We start from the raw sequence: 22,819 nt of genomic DNA on the forward strand, positions 1-22,819 counted from the left end.
GCTCTGGGCGCAGTGTGACCAGAGGGGCGACTGTGCATGTGAGCAAGCCCGGCTTTGCACTCCTGAGAGTAGGAGGCCGGGGTGGGGGGTGGGGATGGGGAATCTGGACAACTGACTTCTAACTGGGGCTGATGCACAAACAGTCCTGTTACAAGGTTATTTTTACTTTCCACAAGATAGCTCCACATTGTAGGGATGGAAACATTTCCTTCTCTACATGCCATGGTTCCAAGAAATCTTATTACAGAATGTCAGGACTGGAAGACTCTCTGCAGTCTGAATTTCTTTTCGAGAATCTTCCATCCGGTGGTTCACTCTCCAGATGGCCACAGTGCGCAATGGCCAGGGCTGGGCCAGGCCAAGTACAGGCCTGGACCTCCACCCAGGTCTCCCAGGCAGGTGGCGGGGCCCAAACTAGGGCCATCTTGGCTGCTATGCACAGACACCGGAATCCCCACTCTTTGGGGCTCTGCTCTCGGGCTTCGGTGTAACCCTACGCCACAAGGCGGCCCCACGGATTTTTACTTTAAAGCTGGAAGCCTACCTAAAGAGGCGATTGGACCCCTGGACATCCACACAAGTCGTGGTAAAATTCGGACCCTAACTCATTTGGGCGAGAACACACGTTCGCCACCCTACCGAGGGTGAAGCAAGCAGGCCGCGGTCTGGGCTCTGGGGACCCACCTCAGAACGCACGCCCTGAGCTGCGACCCACGGAGGAGGGCGAGGGCTGACCCTTGTACTTAGTACAAGGAGGCCACCCTACCAGGTAGGCCTGACGGCCTCACCGCGGAGTAGTTTGGCCAATTATCCGGGTCTCCACCTCTGCGTAGGAGCCGCTCTCCCAGTGAGGCGCAACGGCAGACTTTAAAATCCAGGGAGAGGCGGGGATCTGCATTGGTGGGGGGCACTGCGCTCAAACCGGTTACCAAGCTGAGAACAAGCCAAGCCCTTAAGTGCAGCCCAGCAGCCAAGGTCACCCCGGGCCCGCGCGCGCTGGTCCTGCTCAGCACTTGCAGGCTGGCGCCGCAGAGCTGGTGGCCGCCTCCCTCCGCGGCGCGCTCTCGCTCGCACCCGCGCCCGCGTCCCTGCCCCGGCCGGGCCTGCGCAGGCCCCGCCCCGCGCGCCGGTTGGCGCTCGCGGACATGATGAAACCGCGCGCACGCCTTACGCGAGCGGGCGAGCCCCGAGCGCGCCGCAGCCCGAGCCCTCGCGCGCAGGTGAGCCGGGCCCGCCGCGGCACCGGGGAGCGGGGCGGAGGATGCGCGGCCCACGCCGGGCGCGCGGGGCTGGGCGGGGCGCACCTGCCGGCTGGGGTGCTCGTGGGACCGCGCGGCCGCAGCCGGGAGCCCGGGGCGCCCCGCACAGGAGGTGCGGGAGGCCGGCCCTTGGAGACGCGGTGCAGTCGTTAGCTGATGGCGCCGAAACCCGGGCGCTTCTCTCATCCGAGGGCTCTGCGGCCGGCTGGCTGCAGCGCGCACGTGGCCACGCGGTCGCTCTCCCCGGGCCGGGAGGGAGGGTGCTGTCGTTGACAGCTGGCAGTCACAGCCCGCTGTGCGCGTTCCCCTGGCCGGCTCCGGGACCGCCCCAGCAGAGAGAGCTGCTCCGGGCGGTGGGAAGGCCAAGGGGGCTGGCGTTGCTGTTTCTCCGTGGCTGGCTCCGGGTGGACGTTACAGTTTCAAATAAAGGGGCGGTTTCTTCGCGGCCCGTGGTCTCCGTTATCTTTTCAGGGTCGGGTGCCCCGGGTGCCGGATCGGCTCATGTTTTGGAAGCACCGACCGCTGCTTTTGCAGGGATCAATCGCAGTCATCAGAAATAGAGCGGGCCTTGCACCTGTCCAGGAGTGGGTCAGTGAGGCCTTACGGTGAAAGTGAGATGCTAGGCGGGGCTTCGGGACTTGCTGCAGACCTGAACTGTGCCGAAGCGGCGCTGTCCAGTTCCGGAGGCGCTAATTGCACACTTGCGAACTGATGGCTGCTGCAGGGGTAAAATATACTGGATTTTGACTACCTTAGGAAGAAGAGTTGCAGCTCCTGTCACGGTTTTATGTTGATTATGTGCTGTAGCAGTACTGTTTCTTGTACGTTGTGTTAAATTGTTTAAAACTGATTTGTTTTAATGGGGGGCTATGAATAGATTGGACATTACATAGGTGGCTCCCGTTTCTGTTGAATAGCACTGCGGTAGAAGTTAATGAGGAAGTGCAGAAATTGCTGGAACAGGCGGCAGCAGTGGGGACGAGCATTGCGAGCAGGGGCTTTGTGCTCCTCTAAGAGTGATCCCTATAACAACGATGGGTTGTAGTTTTAATTTGCTTTCTTCTTGCTGAGAAACAGGTGCAGGTCACGGACTTGTTCGCAGTCTTCCCCTGAGCTCCGTGTAGCGGTCAGTATGTGTTTCCTCTCACTAAGCAGTGAGAAGACTTTGGTCGATGGTTCCCCGACGGCCAACTTCATTTTCAAAGCACTTCCCCAGCCCATTTTTCGTTGGAGTAGGTCGGAGGTAGATTGCTTGTTAGTAGTCACTTTGTTACCGCTGATGGAACCCCGGGGACTTGTTCTATTAGTGAGCAGATGAGAAGGTCACGTTAGCCTAGCTGATTGGGGAAAGTGAAGAGACAGAAATTCCTACACCTGATAGACGGGGCGGCGTCTCAGAAAAGGGCTGGGGACCCAGTCTGCATTCAGCCTGGGCTTTTATGGACATGAGGATGGGTCCCCCATGCCCTCTCCCCTCCTCTGTCTTCTGGGAGAGTCTGGGTGGGAGAATTTGGATGTGGAATTCCCCTAGACAGATCCCTGTGGGCAGTACTGGCCGCCAGGGGTCTTATCTATTGGAGAGGCACAGGACTCCTGCAGTCCAGTAGGGCCAGTTGCTTCACTCCCTCAACTCAGCGAATTCCCGTTGCTGAAGGATGGGCAGGGAGACGGACAGCAGGCTGCATCCTGCTTTAAGGACTCGTGTCCTCACTCCGTTCAATTCAGTTTATTTTCTTCTCATTGTCTTCGGCCCCTCTTACACACATAGGCCAATATTTGCTGGCTGCTTTAACAGCCTCACTTAAATCTGCATTTTCTTCCCAGCTCTTAAAGTCAGTCTTCATTGTCGGCTCTTGGGCCAGGTGTGTGGAAGAGACTCCCTAAGGCTTCATTTCCAAGTTACTTGAAATGCCACAATTTTCCATAACTTCAGTTTGGTCTTAGTGAAAGGCCAGCCAGAGCATTGGTTCATTCAGATAACAAAAATGAAATCGCTTCCAAGGATTGCTTCTAGTGAGATATCTATATATAGATTTAAATCTATAAATCAATCAATCTCTTTAGAGTTTCCCCAGATTATCTAGGCATTTGATGAAGACTTGGCAATTTTTGAAAATGCCAGAATAGTTACTTTCCAAGGCATGGATTTTGGTAAAATAGCTGATAGCATCCAAATACAGTTGCTTCTTATTTCACAGCTTAGAATTTAAAATTGAAAAGGAATTAATGTTTATAGAAATTTGTTGTTTGCTTCTTGGTCTACAGGGATGAGCTGAGTCGCTTTTTAAGGCTGCTGCATCTGTGTATGTCCTGCCTACCTTGATTTTTTTATACTTTCTGAATATTCTTTTTTTTTTCAGATTTCTTTTACTTTATTAAAGAATTTTACATTTATGTGCAGGAGCTACCTTGATTTCTTACTGAGCAAGCTAACTTTGAGACAGAAATGTTTGAGAACATTTTTGTCATTTAGAGCATGCGTTTGTTTTGTTTTGCTTTAAAGATTTATTTATTTGAAAGGCAGAGTGATAGAGAGAAAGAGGGAAACAGAGGAAGAGATCTTCTGTCTTCTGGTTCACTCCCCAGGTGGCCACAACGGTGAGGATTGGGCCAGGCCAAAGCCAGGAGCCTAGAACTCCATTCAGGTCTGCCACATGGGTGGCAGAGGCCTGAGTACTTAGGCTATTATTCATTGCCTTCTCCAGCGTTAGCAGGGAGCTGGATTGGAAGTGGAGCAGCTGGGACTTGAACCAGTGCTCTGATATGGGATGCCGATGTCGTAGGCAGCAGCTTAAACTGCTGGGCCACCATGCTGGTCCTGGGACGAGAACATTTTTAATAATTAATATTTATTTATTTGAAAAGCAGGGAGATATTTCTCATCTGATGGTTCAGTCCAGATGGCCACAATGGGCCAGGCCAAAGCCAGGAGCCAGGATCTCAATCTGGGTGGCAGGGACCCCAAGTACTTGAGCCATTACCTGCTGCCTCCCAGAGTGTGCATTTAGCAGAAAGCTGGTATGTGAAGCAGGGCCAGGGCTCAAACCCAGGCACTCTGAACTGGGATGTGGGTGTCCAAAGCTGCATCTTTGTATTATTATTATTATTATTTTAAAAGGATTCATTCATTTATTTGAAAGGCAGAGTTAGAGGGGGGGGAGGCAGAGAGAGAGAGAGAGAGAGAGAGAGAGAGAGAGAGATCATCCATGTGCTGGTTTACTCCCCAAATGGCTGCAATGGCCATGGATGGGCCAGGCTAAACCAGGAGCCTGGAACTCCTCAGGGTCTCCCACATGGGTGGCAAGGGGCCCAAACACTTGGGCCATCCTCTGTTGCTTTCTCAGACACATTGGCAGAGAGCTGGATCAGAAGCAGAGTAGCCGGGACTAGAACTGGCACTCAAATGGGATGCCGGCCTTGCAGGCAGCGGCTTAACCACACTGCACCACAACGCGGGCCCTCACAGCTGCATCTTAACCACTGCACCAAATGCCCACGCCAGGACATTTGGATACCCAACATTTTGTATTTTCTGTCAACATGTTTTGTTTGTTACACACGTATTTCATTACATTGCTTTCTTTTTCTCTTTAGACTTTGGATCGTCACAGTTGAACAGATCACTTGGAGGTAAGCTAGACATTGCAAAATGCTTGTAAGGGCTTTGTATCTTAATATTCCCCTGTGGCAGTGTGTATGTTCTTCTTGTCTGCCCACTATATTCTGCCTACGCTTTGTCCAGGGAAAGAAAGGGCATATTACATTGTCAAGGAGACCCAAGAGAAGACAAGTAAGGTGCAGAGTCTCCTCCACCTTTGAAAGATTTTGAGATTTTGGGGTGGGGAAAGTTGAATCTGGGCTCCGGTTGGAGTCAGCTGCAGGTTGACCTGAGCCCTTGGGGGCAGACTCAGGATGCAGAACGTGAACAGCCTGCGTGCTGCCTGTTCTAACCAAACACCAAATCCCCAAGTCGGGGAGATACAGGCTGTGGTGGCTGCCAAGCTGTTGTGTAGCTGGTTGGATGTAAAGGTTATTCATCTTTTCTAAATACTTGTAAGTAAATGAAGTCATTCTCTACTCTTGTGATCCTGCCACCCTAATGGAAAAATCACTATAGATAAGGTGGCTTGTCTCAGTGTTGGGAGTGTTATGCAAGTTTCTGGCATCAGGGCTTAATGCAGATTCGGACTGGATATTGAGCATTTGTCCTGCTCTTCTCTCCATAGAAAGCCCGTAGCTCCATTGCACCATGTGTGGCATTTGGGCCCTCTTTGGCAGTGACGACTGCCTGTCTGTGCAGTGTCTGAGTGCCATGAAAATCGCACACAGGGGTCCAGATGCATTTCGTTTCGAGAATGTCAATGGCTACACCAACTGCTGCTTTGGATTTCATCGGTTGGCAGTGGTTGACCAGTTGTTTGGAATGCAGCCAATTCGAGTGAAGAAATACCCTTATTTGTGGCTTTGTTACAATGGAGAAATCTACAACCACAAGGCGGTAAGCGAGTTAAAAGCAGGCGATGTCTGGAGGGGATGTAACCTCAGAGCTACTTGGTCGTAATAGTATTACACGCTCCGTGTGATGCCTTCTACTTTCAAAGCCCTTTTCTTGTCCATTATCTCATTTGTTTCAGTTATACAGATAGACAAGGCACTGATACACCAAGAGAGAAGTCGGTCACACAAACACACACAAAATAGAAGCCACAAAAACTGAAGTTACCATTTGGGTCTTTGACTCTCAGAATATGTTTTTCTGTTAGGAATATAAATATTACCTAAGGGCCGTGCTAGGCTCACTGTCCTCTGCTCTGGGCTGGGCATGGTGGGGCAAATGAGAGCTGTCAGTTGCCGGAGGAGATTATTCTCTCCGGGGACAGAGGGAGAGTCGTTGCTCATGCCACGGGTGTTCTGGAAGAATGAATGCAGAATTGCTGAGCAGGGGAGGTCCACTGTGAGGAACGGTGGTTGGAAGCCTCGTGGAGAAGCGACGCTTGGCTGAGACCTGGCAGTCAAGGATCAGCTCATGAGGCCAGGAAGCACTTCCTGCAGCAGGAAGAGCATGTGGAAGCCCCGATGTGGGCGGCAGCCCTGGGAGTGCAGTGAGCAGTAGGCAGGTGGGAAGGCTGAGCTTAAGTGGAAGCAGGGCCACTAAGCAGCTCTTTTTTTTTTTTTTTTTAAGATTTATTCGTTGGGGCCCACGCTGTGGTGTAGTGGGTAAAGCTGCCACCTGCAGTGTCTGCATCCCATTTGGGCTCTGGTTCAAGTCCCAGCTGCTCCACTTCCAATCCAGCTCTCTGCGATGTCCTGGGAAAGCAGTATAGGATGGCCCAAGTCCTTGGGCCCCTGCACCCGCGTGGGAGACCCAGGAGAAGCTTCTAGCTCCTGGCTTCAGATTGGTGCAGCTCCAGCCATTGTGGCCATTTGGGGAGTAAACCAGGGGATGGAAGACCTTTTTTTCTCTCTCTTTCTCTCTGCCTCCCAGTAACTCGTCTTTCAAATAAATAAATAAAATCTTAAAAAATGATTTGTTAATTTGAGAGGCAGAGTTACAGAGAGGCAGTGGCAGGGGGGTGGGGGAGAGGAGATAGAGATCCACTGGCTCACTCCACAAATGGGTGCAGTGGCCGGAGCTGGGCTGATCCGAAGCCAGGAGCCAGGAGCTTCTTCCCAGTCTCCCATGTGGGTGCAGGGGCCCAAGGACTTGGGCCATCCTATACTGCTTTCCCAGGCACATTAGCAGGGAGCTGGATTGGAAGTGGAGCAGCCAGGACACGAACCATAGCCTGATGTGGCACTGCAGGCGGCAGCTGTGTCTGCTACACCACAGTGCTGGCCCCCCTAAGCAAGTCTTTGTAGCCATGGTCAGCAATGGGAATACCATCTAAGAGCGGTGGCAGTTGAGGACTTTAAGGGAGATATTGGAGATGATCATGCTTACAGCTTTTATATAATGCTGCCACTGAGATCTCCCGGCATCCGCCTACCTCACTGATCAGAGCCAGAGGGCAGAAAGGTGGCCTGCAGCAAGTTAGACTCGCAGTAGCACTGGGATCACAGATGCCTCTCATCTGGCGAAAGCTTCCGCTTAAAGTGTGGGTGGTGGGTAAAGAAATTCTGACCCTAGGAACCAAAGGAACTTCCAATCGGATTATTTGGCTAGTGTTTCATGAGAAAACAAAATTTAAATCTGTGGCTGACAGTTTCCTTTTTGTTTATCACCACTGTCCAACTTTCAATGTGGAAATCCTTTCAAATATAGAGAACAGAGCAGTGAATTCCTGGATTGACCAATCCTAAATGTTTTGCCCTATTTGCTTTTTCTCTGTTTCTGTGTGCACACTTTCAGTCTTGGGCTTGAGAGTATGTTGCAGGTATTATGGTACTTTTCCTTCAACATGTAAGCATTTATCTTCAAAGAACAAGCACATTTTTTCTACTTAAGCAATACTATTAAACCTAAGAACTATAATACCTTCCAACATTTAGTTCGTATTTAAATTTTCCCAAGTGTCCCAATAATTTTTTTTTTTTTAAGATGTCATTTAATTTATTTGGCAGACTTACACAGGGAGTGTGAGAGAGAAATCTTCCATCTACTGGTTCACTCCCCAAATGGCTGCAAGCAGGAGCTGGGCCAATCCAAAGCCAGGAGCCAGGAGCTTTGGGCCATCTTCTGTTACCCTCCTAGGTGCATTAGCAGGGAGCTGGATCAGAAGTGGAGCATCCGGTATGGGATGCTGGTGCTGCAGGCAGAGGCTCAACCTCATCCAGGATTTTCAGTTGGTTTTACATGAACTTCTTTTGTCTGCAGCCTCAACTGAAAACATTGAGTGCAAGTACGAAGAGGACGAGGGAGGCCTTGGCTCATCAGGGTTGGCAGGGGCAGGGGAGAGCCACAGAGCTTTGGGTGCAGCTTCCTGGGACCTGCTCTGCGTGTGGCGTCAGCGACAGCCTCTGCTGTTCCGCTGGGGCTTGGGCTGAAAAAGCTTCACTAGGAGTTTGTCTGTCCGTGAGAAGTGGGGGTGGAAGGACCTCCCCCTGATGACCAGCACGTTTGTCTTGGACCACGTGTCTGCCATTGTGCTGGGACATTTATTTTTCAGGGAATGTTGCCAAGTTCTCTGTATCCCTGTGCTCTGTATTTTCATGGGTAGGTGTTTGAGGCTGAATTGGCAGAACCTTGGCTTATGCTGTTTCCCAAACCAGAAGTTTACAATCGCAGAAGACACCTTTTGAGTGGCAACCTATGTTCTTAACACACGTTTATATGTGGATCATGTTACCTGCCTCGTATGGCCGTGTATGGTAGGCACATGCTTCCCTCCACGTGTCACTCTTCTGGTATGTTACCATGCATTCTCCTTTTCAGAATGCAACTGAAAGGTTCACCATTTGGCTTTGTGTTGTAAGAAATGAAACAAGCTCTGTTTTTGATAAAGCCTTGATTCTTCCAAATCACTGAAGTGCATACAAGACTCACTGAGCACGGAAGTCACTGAGGTTACTTCGGCATAAAACGTCTAGCGAATGCACGAGGATTCTAATGTTTTGTTTTGCTGTTGCCTCCTCAAGATGCAACATCACTTTGAATTTGAATACCAGACCAAAGTGGATGGAGAGATCATCCTTCATCTTTACGACAAAGGAGGAATTGAGCAGACAATTTGTATGCTGGACGGAGTGTTCGCATTTATTTTACTGGATACGGCCAATAAGAAAGTGTTCCTGGGTCGAGACACTTACGGCGTCAGACCTTTGTTTAAAGCCATGACTGAAGATGGATTTTTGGCTGTGTGTTCAGAAGCTAAAGGTACTGATAGCATTTGTCGACAGCTCCTCATTGTTGTCGTAGCCTTGGGTTTTCTTCGAGAGCATAGCTGCAAATTCCATGTGGGCAGTTGGAAACTTTATGAGTGACCGCGTAAATGCTGGATCCTCTGAGCTTGGCTTTTTGCACAAAACAAAGGCGATGGGTCCTCGCTTCCACCACTCAGACTCTGACTCCTTGAGGGATGGTGAGCCTGTGTAGGCTCACCTCCTTTTCTGTCAGGCTAATAGCTTTGCATCTGATTGGATCCTGTATCTCTTCAGTTTACCTGTGTCATTGTGTAATGGGAGGATTGGGTCTGCAGTTACTGCACCGTGATACCTTGCCGCACTTAGATCCCGAGCAAACAGGAGCATTTTAAAAACAGCTGCATGGATCTGTAATTCACATACCAAGTATTTCACCCTCTTAAAGTATGTGATTTAATGGCTTTTAGTATATTCACAAATATCTGTAAGCCCAATCCATTTTAGATTTTTTTTAAAGATTTATTTTTATTTATTTGAAAGACAGAGTTACAGAGAGAGGTTGAGTTAGAGAGAGAGGTCTTCCATCCACTGGTTCACTCCCCAGATGGCTGCAACAGCCAGAGCTGCACCGATCCGAAGCCAGGAGCTTCTTCCGGGTCTCCCAGTGGGGTGCAGGGGCCTAGGGACGTGGGCCATCTTCTGCTGCCTTCCCAGGCCATAGCAGAGAGCTGGATTGGAAGTGGAGCAGCCAGGACTAGACCTGGAGTCCCTATAGGATGCTGGTGCTTCAGGCCAGGGCTTTAACCCACTGCACCACAGTGCCGGCCCCCATTTTAGATTTTTTAACAATCACTTCACAAAGGCATACTGTGCCCCTTAGCCATCACTCTCACCCTTCCTGGTTTATCCCGTATGTCTCCTACCCTCCCAGTCAGCCTCCCGCAGTCACCAGGTCTCCTTCTGTCACTGTGGTTCCCCATTCTGCACGTTTCATATGAATGAAATCATATCATAGTGTGGACCATTGTGACCAGATTCTCTCGCTTAGCATAACATTTCCAATATTTGCCTATGTTGTAAAATGTTTTAATACTTATTTTTTAAAAATTAATTTTTTTGAGAAGCAGAAAGAGAAAGAGTGCTCCCATCTGTAGGTTCACTCCCATACACCTGCAACAGCTGCGCCTGGGCCAGGTGGAAGCCAGGCGCTAGAAACTCGACCCAGGTCTCCTGCATGAGTGGCTGGGACCCGTTTACCACAGCCATCGCCTGCCCTCTTCCAGGAAGCTGGGGTTGGTAGGAGAGCTGGGAGTCTAACCCAGACACGTTGATACAGTATGCTGGCCTCCCGAGCGGCATCTTGGCAGTCAAGCCAAACGCCTCTCCTGTACTTACTCTAAAGGCCAAATGCTGTCCCACTGCGTGGGCAGAGCACGCTTTGTGGTTCTGCCAGTTGGTGGGTTTTGGTGCTCCTTCCCCCTTTTTGGCTATTATGAATGACGCTGTTGGTGTGTGGGCACACGTTTTCTTTGTCTTGGATGTGTACCTAGGTGTGGAGTTGCTGAGGCATGGCTAAGTTTGTTTGGCAGAGTGACCGCTTCCATTTGTATTCCCTCCCGCAGTACAGAGAGGGTGCAGTTTTCTTGCACCCTCCTGCTCGCCTGACTTTGAGTAGGCAGCCTCCTGTGTGCAGTGCTATCTCATTGTGGCTTTGATTGCATTTCCCTGGTGACTGCAGCGTCAGGCATCTTTTCCATTGTGGATTGGCCATTTTCATTTCTTCTTGAAGAACTGTCTCTACAGAGACTTCAAACGCCCCTCCCCCCTTCCTGGAGGTCATTTATTTAAAATAAAAACGAATGGAATATTTGTGTAGAGCAGTTTTAGGTTTCAAGAAAATTGAGCAGAAAAGGCAGAGAGCTCCCATGTGCTCGCTCTGCTCGGCCAGTGTTCCTACCATCCATGCTCTTTGTTACTGTGCTACTTTTGTTAGAATTGATGGACTGATATTGCTACATTGGTGTTAATTAAGTCCATAGTTTTATCATGTATCCACCATTCCAGTATCATATAGAATAGTTTCCTTGTCCTAAAAATCTCCCATGATCCACTTACTCATTCCCCACCCCCTTCCTTGTCCTGTATGCCTGTCAATACAGGCATACACTGATCCACTATGATGTTGCCTTTCCTAGGATATCATAAATGTGGAATGACACAGGAGGTAGTCTTTGCAGATTGGCTTCTTTCACTTAGTAATATGCGCTTAAAATTCCTCCACATCTTTTCATGGCTTAATCACTCATTTCATTTTATCACTGAATAACATCCATTGTATAGCTGTGCCACAGTTTGCTTATCCATTTTTGAATTGTACATCTTTTAGTTGTTGATCTTTTTACGATTTAATTGCAATAGTCCCTTATGTATTCTAGACACCAATCAGCAGGACGGCCCTCAGGGTTGCAGGATATAAGCTCAGTGTACACCAGCAGCTGTACTAGATGCAGCAAGCACTCCCCACTAGCAGTGAACAAACAGAAAACAGCTGCATTTGTAGTAGCAATCAAAAAGGATAGAATTTAACACCACAAGTGTAAGACTTGTACTCTGGAAATTCTAAAACAGGGTTAAAAGAGAAAAGAGAGAAGGTCTAAATAAATGGAAAAGTGTCCCATGAATCAAAGAAACTTGGCTATAACTCAGCAATACCAATCCAGCTCCCTGCTGCAGCCTGGGAAAGCAATGGAAGATGGTCCAAGTGCCTGAGTCCCTGCACCCATGTGGGAGACTCAGAAGAAGCTCCTGGCTCCTGGATTTGGATTGGTCCAGCTCTGACTTTTGTGGCCATTTGGGGAGTGAAGCAGCAGATGGAAGACTTTCTCTGTGACTCCCTCTCTGTAACTCTACCTCTTAAAAAAAAAAAAAAAAAAGGTTACTATGATGTCAGTTTGGTTACTACCTATAAGGACTTACTGAGGAAATTATAAATATCTAGTGTTATACATAGCGGATTTTCTTTTCTTTTTTAATGTGTGTACACGAGAGGAAAGAAGTAGACAGAGAGCCCCCATCTGCTCACTCTGCACATGCCCATGAAGGCCAGAGATTTGCCGGAGCAAGGCCGCCCTCCAAGAACTCAGCCCAGTCCTCCCACGTGGGAGGCCAAGACCCAAGTATCTCAGACATCACTGCCGCCTCCCAGGTTCCAACCTTGCAGGAAGCTGGAGTCAGGAGCCAGAAGTGGATGTTGAACCCAGGCAGTCCCGTGGGTGATGTGGGCGTGCAGCTGTCATCTTTTTTTTTTTTTTTTTTTGACAGGCAGAGTTAGAGAGAGAAAAGTCTTCCTTCCGTTGGTTCACCCCCCGAAATGGCTGTTATGGCCGGCTCGCTGTGCTGATCCGAAGCCAGGAGCCAGGTGCTTCCCCCTGGTCTCCCATGGGGTGCAGGGCCCAAGGACTTGGGCCATCCTCCACTGCACTCCCTGGCCACAGCAGAGAGCTGTCCTGGAAGAGGGGCAACCGGGACAGAATCCAATGCCCCAACCAGGACTAGAACCCAGGGTGCTGGCGCCGCAGGTGGAGGACTAGCCAAGTGAGCCGCGGCACCGGCCCAGCTGTCATCTTAATCGCTAGGCCAGGTGCCCGCCCCTAACTGTCTTCATCAGAAATGCCAGGAAGGGGGAAGGAACTCAATCCAGGAGAGTGCCTGTAGCTTTGAGTAGCAGTGTAGTGTGGCGTATGTTCCTGTGCCGCTCTCCTCTCGCAGGTGGGTAGATGGCAGGGCTTTGGGTAATTGAAAGTGTTTTCCTTTTTTGCATATATAACGGGCATGTGTTGGTACTGGAGAAAGTACACTGGCGTTTAGAGGCTATCACCTGCCCACGTTGAGTCTGAATAAAGCCCCGCTCTGACCCCGCAGGTCTGGTCACGCTGAAGCACTCCACGACCCCCTTTCTGAAAGTGGAGCCTTTTCTTCCCGGCCACTATGAAGTGTTGGACTTAAAGCCGAACGGCAAGGTCGCGTCGGTGGAGATGGTCAAATACCATCACTGCAGGGACGAGCCCCTGCACGCCCTCTATGACAGCGTGGAGAAACTCTTCCCAGGTAGCGGAGCCCGCCCCCTGCTCCTGCCCCGCGGGAGTGGCTGCCTCTGGCCACAGTGGGCCTGGATGTGGCAGCCTCTGTGGCTGCGCGGACACGGCAGGTGTCTGTGACTGTGGCCGTGGCCGTGGCTCTGGCCATGGCAGGCGCGCACCTCGAGCCACGAGCCCAGTCTGCCCTGGCTCTGCTGGAGCCGTGTCCTGTGCTTGCTGTTTGTAGGCTTCGAGATAGAGACGGTGAAGAGCAACCTGCGGATCCTGTTTGAGAACGCGATTAAGAAGCGGTTGATGACAGACAGAAGGATTGGCTGCCTCTTATCAGGTGAGGCCGATTAAGAAAACCTAGCAACTGGGAAAGAAAGGATTTGTAGCTGTCCTGAGGTTCCCACTATGAAATACTGGCTGTAGGATTAATCTCTCATTGCATTTACTATCCTAGTTATACTACAGCATATTTGTGCATATGTGTGTTACTGATATAAGGATGAGCTACATTTCTTTAGAATACTGTGTAGTTTTTTTTTTTAAAATTCATTTATTTATTGGAAAGACAGAGTGAGAGAGACAGAGAGAGATCTTCCTGCATTAATTCACTCCCCAAACAGCCACAACAGCCCGAGCTGGCCTGGCCGAAACCAGGAGCCAGGACCTCCATGGGGTCTCCCATGTGGGGAGCAGGGTCCAGGTGCTTGGGCTGTCCTGTGCTGTCTTCCAGGGGAAGGATGCTGGATCGGAAGCATAGTAGCTGGGACTTGGGCCAGGCACTGTGTTATAGGACGGAGGTGTCCCAGACAGTGGCTTTACCTGCTTCATTGCAAGGTGCACCCCCATGCATTGCTTATTAAGCCAACTCAAATACACTTACCATCTTCACAGGTTATTGTTCAGTTTTCCCCTTGTCAAAGTTGATTTTCAGTTTAGAAAACTTGAGGGTCTTAAAGGATCAAACTGCCATGGATGTTTAGCCGGAATGTGAGTTACATGTGTCCCTGTGTTATGCACGGTTCCTGGGTAACCAGCACACTTGCTTTCTTCCCTGTAGGGGGCTTAGACTCCAGCTTGGTCGCTGCATCACTACTGAGGCAGCTGAAGGAGGCCCAGGTGCAGTACGCTCTGCAGACGTTTGCCATTGGCATGGAAGACAGCCCCGACTTACTGGCTGCGAGAAAGGTAGGGACCACTCCACCTGTGATGTACTTAGGATGGCCTTGAGGCTGGAGTAAGAACCGGGTCTGTAACCAATGATTCCTTTTCTGCTGCTGTAGTGACTCAGGTCATTTTTATTTTAAGATTTATTTATTTATTTGAAAGGCAGAGTTAGAGCACGCAAGAGAGACACAGAGAGGTCTTATCTGTTGGTTCACTCCCCAAATGGCAGCAAGAGCTGGGGTTGGGCCAGGCAGAAGCCAGGAGCAAGAAGCTTCCTCTGGGTCTCTCTCATGGGTGCAGGGGCCCACGCACTTGGGCCATCTTCCACTGCTTTCCCAGGCCACTGCAGAGAGCTGAATAGGAAGTGAGGCAACTGGGACTCGAACCAGCAGCCATATAGAATGCAGGCATTGCAGGCAGTGGCTTAACCTGCCATGCCACAATGCTGGCTCCAGGGTAATTTTTTTTTTTTTTAAATTAACTGTAGTAAAATGAGTGCGATGTCTGAATCTCCACTGTACTGTACACTGGACTCTGGGCTTTTTCTCTGCCTTGACCCAATCGGTCCTCCTTGGGAAAGTGAGCGCCCGGAGTGGTGGGAAGGCTGAGGCGTTAGAGTCTGGTTACCGGCTCCTGGCTATGCCGCTGGTCCTCACATGATGGCAGTAGCTTGTCCAGGATGGTGCAGTTTTGAGGGGAAAATGATATCTTTCGTACAAAGTACATAGGATGGAACCTAGCATGTATCATATACCTAGCGAATGTTAGCTGTTTTTGTTATTTTTTGTTGTCTATAAGCACTGTGTTTAGAACCATGGGCAGAGGGGACCTTGTACCCATTCAGTGTGCAGGAGACTGAGCCCTACTCTGGAAGAACTGAGAAGGGAGGAGAAAGACCTTAGACACAGGCCCAGGGCAAGTGATCAATACGGGAGAATCCAGGAGAGCCCCAGACAGCAGAATGAGAGGAGGGCTGTTCCATGTGGCGTTAACGTTGCAGATGTCAGGGAGGCACAAGGAGACCACGTTTAGCAGGGCACTGTGTTGGACCAGAGAGACGGGGAAGGTTAGGTGAATGGGCGGGGAGGAGGGGGCACCAAGTGCCTGTTGGTGGAAGCCTGGGGGTGGGAAGAGCTGATGGGAGGTTGGCTTCCTGTGGCTGAGCACGGGGTGGAGACATTGCGGGCACGGCCCCTGGCTGGGCAGTTGCGTGTGTGTCCTGGTGAATCGTTTCCGCTTGTTTTCTGCTATTGTTAATGCACAGTGCTTTCTGAACTACCATCCTGTTTCGTTTCGTTTCGTTTCGTTTCGTTTCGTTTCTTTTCTTTTCTTTTCTTTTCTTTTCTTTTCTTTTCTTTTCTTTTCTTTTCTTTTCTTTTCTTTTCTTTTCTTTTCTTTTCTTTTCTTTCATTATTGATTGAGAGGCAGAGAGGGAAAGAGAGAAAAACAGTTGCACAGAGTTCTCATCCATTGGTTCACTTCCCAAATGTCCCCAAAGAGCTGAGGCTGGGTCAGGCCAAAGCCAGGAGCTGGGAACTCAGATTGGTTCTCCCGTGTGGGTGGCAGGGGCCCAATTACCTGAGCCATCACCTGCTGCCCCCTAGGGTGCACAGTAGCAGGAAGCTGGACTTGGGAGTGTAGCCAGGACTCCAACCCCACCATTCTGGAACGGGATTCTAGCATCCTCAGCAGCGCCTTAGCCACTGTGCCAAACGCCTGCCCCCTGTGTGATGGTCAGAGGGCGTTCTTTAGAACAAGTGTATGGGTGTTTATTTAACCAGGTAGCAAATCACATTGGAAGTGAGCACCATGAAGTCCTCTTTAACTCTGAGGAGGGCATTCAGGCCCTGGATGAAGTCATATTTTCCTTGGAAACTTACGACATCACAACCGTTCGTGCTTCAGTGGGTAAGGTATTTTATGGTACTCAAAAAGATTTTGGTTTTTTTTATACGAGAGAAGAATTAGGCTTTAACAAAATGCTATTTCAAGCAGCAGTGTAAGAACTATTATTGATGAGTGAATACAGATAAGATTCCTGTGTGACTAATTTTTCAAGACCATTTGAGAAGTCCTTGATGTCTTTTTAGTGAACAGAATGATACCTGGTTCAGCCTCCACATCTTGGGGGTCAATGTCTGTGCTCCCCGGTGTGGACACCTGCTTCCTGCCCCTCCCTTTCCCTTCCTAGTTTCTTTCTGTAACATTTCCTGGGCTGAAGTCTGAGTGAGATGGGGAAGTGGTTCTATGACGTCATGCATTTTCAGTAAGGACTCCTTATTTTAGACGTATTTTGGTAAATACCCCATCGCACAACCTTTCAATCACTAGGCTAGCGCTCCCTGCAAACAGTGCTGGTTTTATCCTGGGGTCTCCTGCGGACACTGGAGTAAACCCCAAGTCAGATGGGGCCCATGTTGGTGAGCCTCTAATGTCATTTTAATTTTTAAAACTTATTTGAGAGGCGGAGAAAGAGAGGGAGAGGGAAAGAGAGAAAGAGAACAAGAACATGTGCCCAAGTGCTGGACCATCCCCAATGCTGCTGAGAGCTGGAGCCGGGCTGGGCCTGAAGCTGGCAGCCAGGGACTCCGTCCAAGAGTGCCAAATGGATGGCAAGGAACCCAAATATTTGAGCCATCCCAGCTGCGCCCCGGGGTCTGTGTTGCCAGGCAGCTGGAGTCGGAGCCAGAGCTGGGGACTGAAGTGGAATGGAGGCATCTTAACCACTAGACAAGAGCCCCCATACCCCCCGATATGCCTGTCTTTGAAAAGACTTGCAACGGAGGGCAAAACAGTCTTAGATATGACAAAGGTTTTAGGCCCTGCAAAGCATCATAGTAAATAACAGACATATCCTAGATCTGCGTTGCTGCAGTTTCATAACGTGGTGTGGGATTAGGAAAAACAAATTTTGAAAGCTCCTTAGGGGGGTGATAGTAAAACAAAGTTGAGAAGAAATACTTGTTTAGAGGAATGTAGGGTAGGCACCCAGCAGGCAGGGCATAATAAATTAAGTAGTCTCCTCAACTACATGTGAAATTTGGGAAATGAGAAGCAGCAGTAGGAAATAAAAACAAAATTAACAATTACCCAAGTCCTCCATATCTTTGTGTAGTCACACCAGGGTGAAAGGCAGGATTTTTAGGTGTGAGAGTCATTGTTCAGTTTAGCCAGATTTCAGGGTGCTCCTTCTTGGTCTAAAACACTAGAATTTTAAAACTTTTTCTGAATTACAGAATGGTTCTGGGTTATGCTATTGCAACAGGGCAGGGTAGCTTACGAGGTCATTATTCTAGAAACCGCGAAGGTCAGTGCAGTTGTAAAGCTTGCAGTTGCTTCTGAAAACCGATTCATAAAAGGCATCTTGGGAGGGGCTTATGTTGACATTGATTTCTCTCGTCTAAGGCATGTATTTAATTTCCAAGTACATTCGGAAGAACACAGACAGCGTGGTGATCTTCTCTGGGGAGGGATCCGATGAGCTTACGCAGGGTTACATATATTTTCACAAGGTAAGGCCGCTGTATGGATGGATCTCTGAGCTCCACTAAGGAAAGCATGAACTGTTTGATCTTTTCTGTTGTCTGTGCTTTTGGCGTGGCAGTCAGATCTCTGAGTATCCCGCGAGCTTAGAAGGGGAGCTCTGAATGCCTGCTTTATGTTTCCTTTGGGAAGGAAGAAGTCACAGAATTTCCATTCTTTAGTGAGGTGGGGTGGGCGCTGCATTTAGCCACCACTTGTGACTCCGGCATCCCCTATTGCAGTGCCGCCTTGAGTCCTGGCTGCTCTGCTTGCGTTCCAGCTCTCTGCTGATGCACCTGGGAAGGCAGCAGTAGGTGGCCCAAATACTCGGGCCCCTGCCGCCCCGGTGGGAGACCTGCCATGTGGTCCCTGACTCCTGGCTTCTGCCTGGCTCCGCCCTGGCTGCTGCATCCACTGGACAGTGAACAAGCAGATGGAAGATCTCTCTGTCTTTTCCTTCTGTCACTGTGCCTTGCAAATAAATAAGTAAATAAATTAAGTAAATACTAATAACGAAGCTAGTTAAGCATGGGAATCATCATTCTGTCATTCCTTAGGCTCCTGTGGCATTATGGCTGCTGCACAGGGTGTCTGTTTTAAGATTCATTTACTTATTTGAAAGGCAGACAGACAGGGAGAGGCAGAGATCTTCCACCTGCTGGTTCACTCCCCAGAAACATTCTTCCACACGGGTAGCAGAGGCCCAAGCACCCGAGCCGTCCTCCACTGCCTTCGCAGGTGCGGTAGCTGGGGGCTGGGTCGGAAGCAGAGGAGCCTGGCCCGGGACGCGCTGCGATGCGGGATGTGGGTGACCCACGCCGTGGCGTGGCCCTCTGCACTAACGCTGGTTCCTGTGCCGCCTGTTCTGGTGCTCCAGCTGTGGGCGGAGGGAAGGGGTGGAGCCTCGCTTGCGCCCGTGCATCCCTAGGCTTCGGGAAACCTCTGGTCTCTCGCGCGTTGAGTGTTGCGATCTCCGCACGACCTGTTGGTGTTTCCGTGACCTGAGCTGTTTGTGTGTCTTAGGCCCCGTCTCCCGAGGAGGCCGAGGAGGAGAGCGAGAGGCTGCTGAAGGAGCTCTACCTGTTTGACGTGCTCCGAGCAGACCGAACCACCGCCGCGCACGGGTAACTCGGACTTCTCGGAAGCCACTGCAAACGGGAAGAAAACAAAAGCAAAAATGAAAACAAACTCGGAAGCCAAAAGCTCAGTAGCTGATTTTTTTTTTATTCAGTTGGCTAAATGCTGTGCGTATGGCTTCTATAGAGAACAAAGCTGTCTCTTAACACGGCCCGAAAGACTGAGGCCGATTGCAAAGTGCTGCTGTGCCGAAGGGCAGAGGTGTTGTGTGGGTTGTTTTAGATGCAGTGTCCATTTTTAGTTACTTTTTAGACTTATGACTTATTTGAAAGGTAGAGAGATGGAAAGACAGAGGGACAGAAATCTCCCATCAGCTGTGGCAGTGGCCATGAGAAGAGGCAGTGAGAGGTTTGACTCAGTTATAAACCCATGATTCTTTGGGTTTAAAGTTTTCACATCTTCGCTGGTTATGTTAGAGAATTGAGGATTCCTACTATTCACGATCAGCAACGGATATTCCATGTTTTAGTTGCTTCCATGGAATCACTGTTAGACTAGGACATGATTGAATATGGGCCTGAGGAGTGAACTGAACTTGTCGCTCAATATGGGCTCTGGTCCAGGTCCTGGCTGCTGTACTTCTGATCCAGCCCCTGCTAATGGCCTGGGAAAACAGTGGAAGATGGCCCAAGTGCTTAGGCCCCTGCACACATGCTTTGGTCTGGTCCAGCCCTGGCCTTTGCGACCATCTGAAAGACCTCTCTCTATGCCTCTGCCTCTCACTCTCTGTAACTGTGCCTTTCAAATAAATAAAATGAATCTTAAAAAAGAGTCACTAGGATTCAGGGGACAACCAAGGTGGCATTTGATGCAATGAGGCAATAATGTGGAATGCTGGTTTATATTGCTTACTGTGTGTGAATTATTCACCACTTAGTAGTAGAAGTGGAGAATTGTTACTGCAGTTGTTAATAGGAGATGGGCTCTTCTAGAGAAACCTCTGAGTTGGAAGAGTTTGGGCAAGGTGCATTCTTAATGATCAGACTTATGTTTAAGTGTTCAGGGCAAGAGAAGTGAAACTCACCACGTCCAGTAGTTGATTTCATGTCCCGGCTGGGTTAATATGCATTGTTTTGAATGAAGATTTTTGGATTTCTCCATCAGTGTAGGGCAGCCATGAAGAGGGCTGTGAGCTGACCCTGTAGCATCACTGCAAATCTGGTTGAATTACGGGCAGCTCCACTCCTGAAGGCAGAGTGACAGACGCTGCACACCCATTCTGACACAGACTTTTCTTCTCTCTCCTGGAAGCCTTGAACTGAGAGTCCCATTTCTGGATCACCGCTTCTGCTCCTATTACTTGTCTCTGCCCCCGGAAATGCGGATTCCTAAGGTAGGTAAACCAGCTCAGGGGCCGCGCCGTCCCTGCTGTCAGGTTACCCTGGCGACTTGGATGTTCCTTTTGTTTCCGCTTCAGAATGGGATAGAAAAACATCTCCTGCGAGAGGCCTTCGAGGACTCCAACCTGATCCCCAAGGAGATTCTCTGGCGACCAAAAGAAGCCTTCAGTGATGGGATAACCTCCGAAAAGAACTCCTGGTTTCGGATTTTGCAAGAATATGTTGAACATCAGGTAAAATGGCCTTAAAAGATGTTTTCAATAGAACATTTTGGAAAGAGCTCGAACCGTTTATCCATTTTGCCTTTAGTTTGGGCATTTTATATAGGCAGGCATGAGTCGTAGTTCCTAAAGCCGGTTTTATAAGAACTATGTAAGAATTAAATGGTGTGGAAAACTATAGAGAAACTATAGAGTAGTGTCCAGAATCTAAGGAGGGAGCGCTCCCTGATTTGTCCTCCCGGGCCTTCCTCTGACACCCGGGGGACGTCTGCTGGTCTCGGTATCGTTAGACACCACTGACTCCAACGCTCAGCGCCTCCAAGCATAACCGTGCACGTGAAGGTCCCCTCGTGTCCTGCGGCTGTTTCAGCGTTTTCCAAGTGATGTGTGATTCGGAGGCCGTTTGTGAACTCCAGAGACCTGCCGTGCCTTCCGTCTCTGGCTCCGTGAAGCCAGCTCAAGAGTACAGGGATTCGCGTGCCCTTCCTTTAACGACCGTCTGGCTCTTCCGCTTTCTCTCCTGCAGGTTGATGATGCTATGATGGAGGCAGCAGCCCAGAGATTCCCCTTCAATACTCCGAAAACCAAAGAGGGCTACTACTACCGGCAGATCTTCGAGCGCCACTACCCGGGCCGGGCTGACTGGCTGACCCATTACTGGATGCCCAAGTGGATCAGTGCCACGGACCCTTCCGCCCGCACTCTCTCCCATTACAAGTCTGCCGCCAAAGCTTAGCTGCTTTCCCTGATGTCCAGGGAGACTAACCGTTCCTTTTGGTGTGAGGGTAAGGGGCTGGGGACGGATATGGGGACGGTGAGGGCCAACCACTGAGGCTTGACTGAGCGGGAACAAAATAAACGTCTTACATCTACAACGTCGCGCTAGTTGTATCTCTTCATTCAGACCCTGGCTTAGAGGTCAGTGAGTTGGCAGCTTTTCCTGTGTCAGGGGGAGGCTGTGGGCGAGCCAGCTCCTGCCAGAGCTGCTCAAGATGTCTGGGTGTGGTGCCAGTGTTGGGGTGAAGCCACCACTTCCCAGATGAGCACTGCTGGTTTGCGTCCCGGCTGCTCCACTTCCAATCCAGCTCCCAGCTAATGTGCCTGGGAAGGGACTAGAAGATGGCCCAAGCACTCGGGCCCCTGCACCCGCCCCTGCACCCGCCCCTGCACCCATGTGGGAGACCCGGATGGAATTCCTGGCTCATGGCTTCTGTTGCATTTGGGGTGTTGAACCAGCAGATGGAAGATCTCTCTGTCTCCCCCTCTCGAAGTCAACCTTAAATAAGCCTGTTTCTCTCTCACACACATTCTGCTTCCAGGCCTGCCTCTTCTTTGTCTGCCTTGGTTCCGGCCTCGCTCCCAACAGCTGACTAGGTCAACCCTGGAGCCCAGAGTCCTTCAGTACTGCATTCCAAGATAGCTCATTTTTTCTTTCTTTAGGCCGAGCCAGCATCTCTCTGGAGACTGCTATCTAGGGCAAGGGCTGAGCTTTATTTAATTATTGGACATGTTTGAATTTTCTAGTCATAACATAATCAGAAATTAAGTGTTATAAATAGTGGCAATTGTCACATGTGAAAACAGCAAAATAAGATAAACCTGGAAATTCTTTTAGGCATACAAAGTGTTCCCAATTCTACAGAAAGTAAAAACAGCAGTGAGTGACAGCGGTGACATTTTAATGTATTTGAATTGTAAATAAGACTTTTATAAAACAAGACTCTGGTATTTGTGTACAGTCACTTTCTGTATTTATACTAAAAAGCTATTTCTTACCTCAAGTATATTGAAAATTTCCCTTAACTAAAATGAACCTGTAGAATATTATGTAAACTAGGTCACTTCTCATCTGCACTTGAACTACAATCAGTTCATCCTAACTTGCTTGGAATTTGATACTACTGGATCAGGTTTGTGGCCTGATTACAAAAGTTTAAGCACCAAGCTGATTGAAGAGAATTGTGATTAGTGCCTTTTTATTTTTCATTGAAAAATTCAAAGTTGTATCCAAATAGATCCTTTTATGTATGAAGCAAGCATTTACTATTCCAGCGACTTCGCTAATGAAATGTGTGCTTGCCCTGTTACTGAAATACTTAACCAAATTTTGTTTTTTAACTCTTTTAGGCTCTTGGACCTCCGCTGGAAGCAACAGCTCTACCGTTGGGGTATGAAGCAGTTGCTTGGATAATATGCCAACAAATGGGCACGTCTGTGTTCTGTTAAAACTATAAAAACATGTAGAAGTGGGGCAGGTGTTTGGCTGAGCATTAAGACCCCACTTGGAG

At 49.4% G+C, this 22,819-nt stretch overlaps 1 protein-coding gene across 2 annotated transcripts; it reads left to right on the top strand.

Moving 5' to 3' along the window:
* The first annotated feature begins 1,106 nt into the window (after positions 1–1,106).
* Positions 1,107–21,406, top strand: ASNS (asparagine synthetase (glutamine-hydrolyzing)). 2 transcript variants are annotated; one of them, XM_051852951.2, is made up of 13 exons: positions 1,107–1,220; positions 4,854–4,889; positions 5,486–5,757; positions 8,835–9,072; positions 12,981–13,166; positions 13,383–13,484; positions 14,205–14,332; positions 16,093–16,219; positions 17,717–17,823; positions 18,857–18,957; positions 20,222–20,303; positions 20,388–20,543; positions 21,058–21,406. In XM_051852951.2, the coding sequence occupies exons 3-13, from the start codon at positions 5,509–5,511 to the stop codon at positions 21,265–21,267; spliced, it is 1,686 nt and encodes a 561-aa protein (XP_051708911.2). In that variant the 5' UTR covers positions 1,107–1,220; positions 4,854–4,889; positions 5,486–5,508; the 3' UTR covers positions 21,268–21,406. The 2 variants fall into 2 exon arrangements, with proteins under 2 accessions (XP_051708911.2, XP_051708912.2); XM_051852952.2 differs by lacking the exon at positions 1,107–1,220 and adding an exon at positions 2,176–2,385.
* The last annotated feature ends 1,413 nt before the right edge of the window (positions 21,407–22,819 follow it).

Source organism: Oryctolagus cuniculus, chromosome 16 (assembly GCF_964237555.1).
Source record: "Oryctolagus cuniculus chromosome 16, mOryCun1.1, whole genome shotgun sequence".
NCBI classification, from domain to species: Eukaryota; Metazoa; Chordata; class Mammalia; order Lagomorpha; family Leporidae; genus Oryctolagus; species Oryctolagus cuniculus.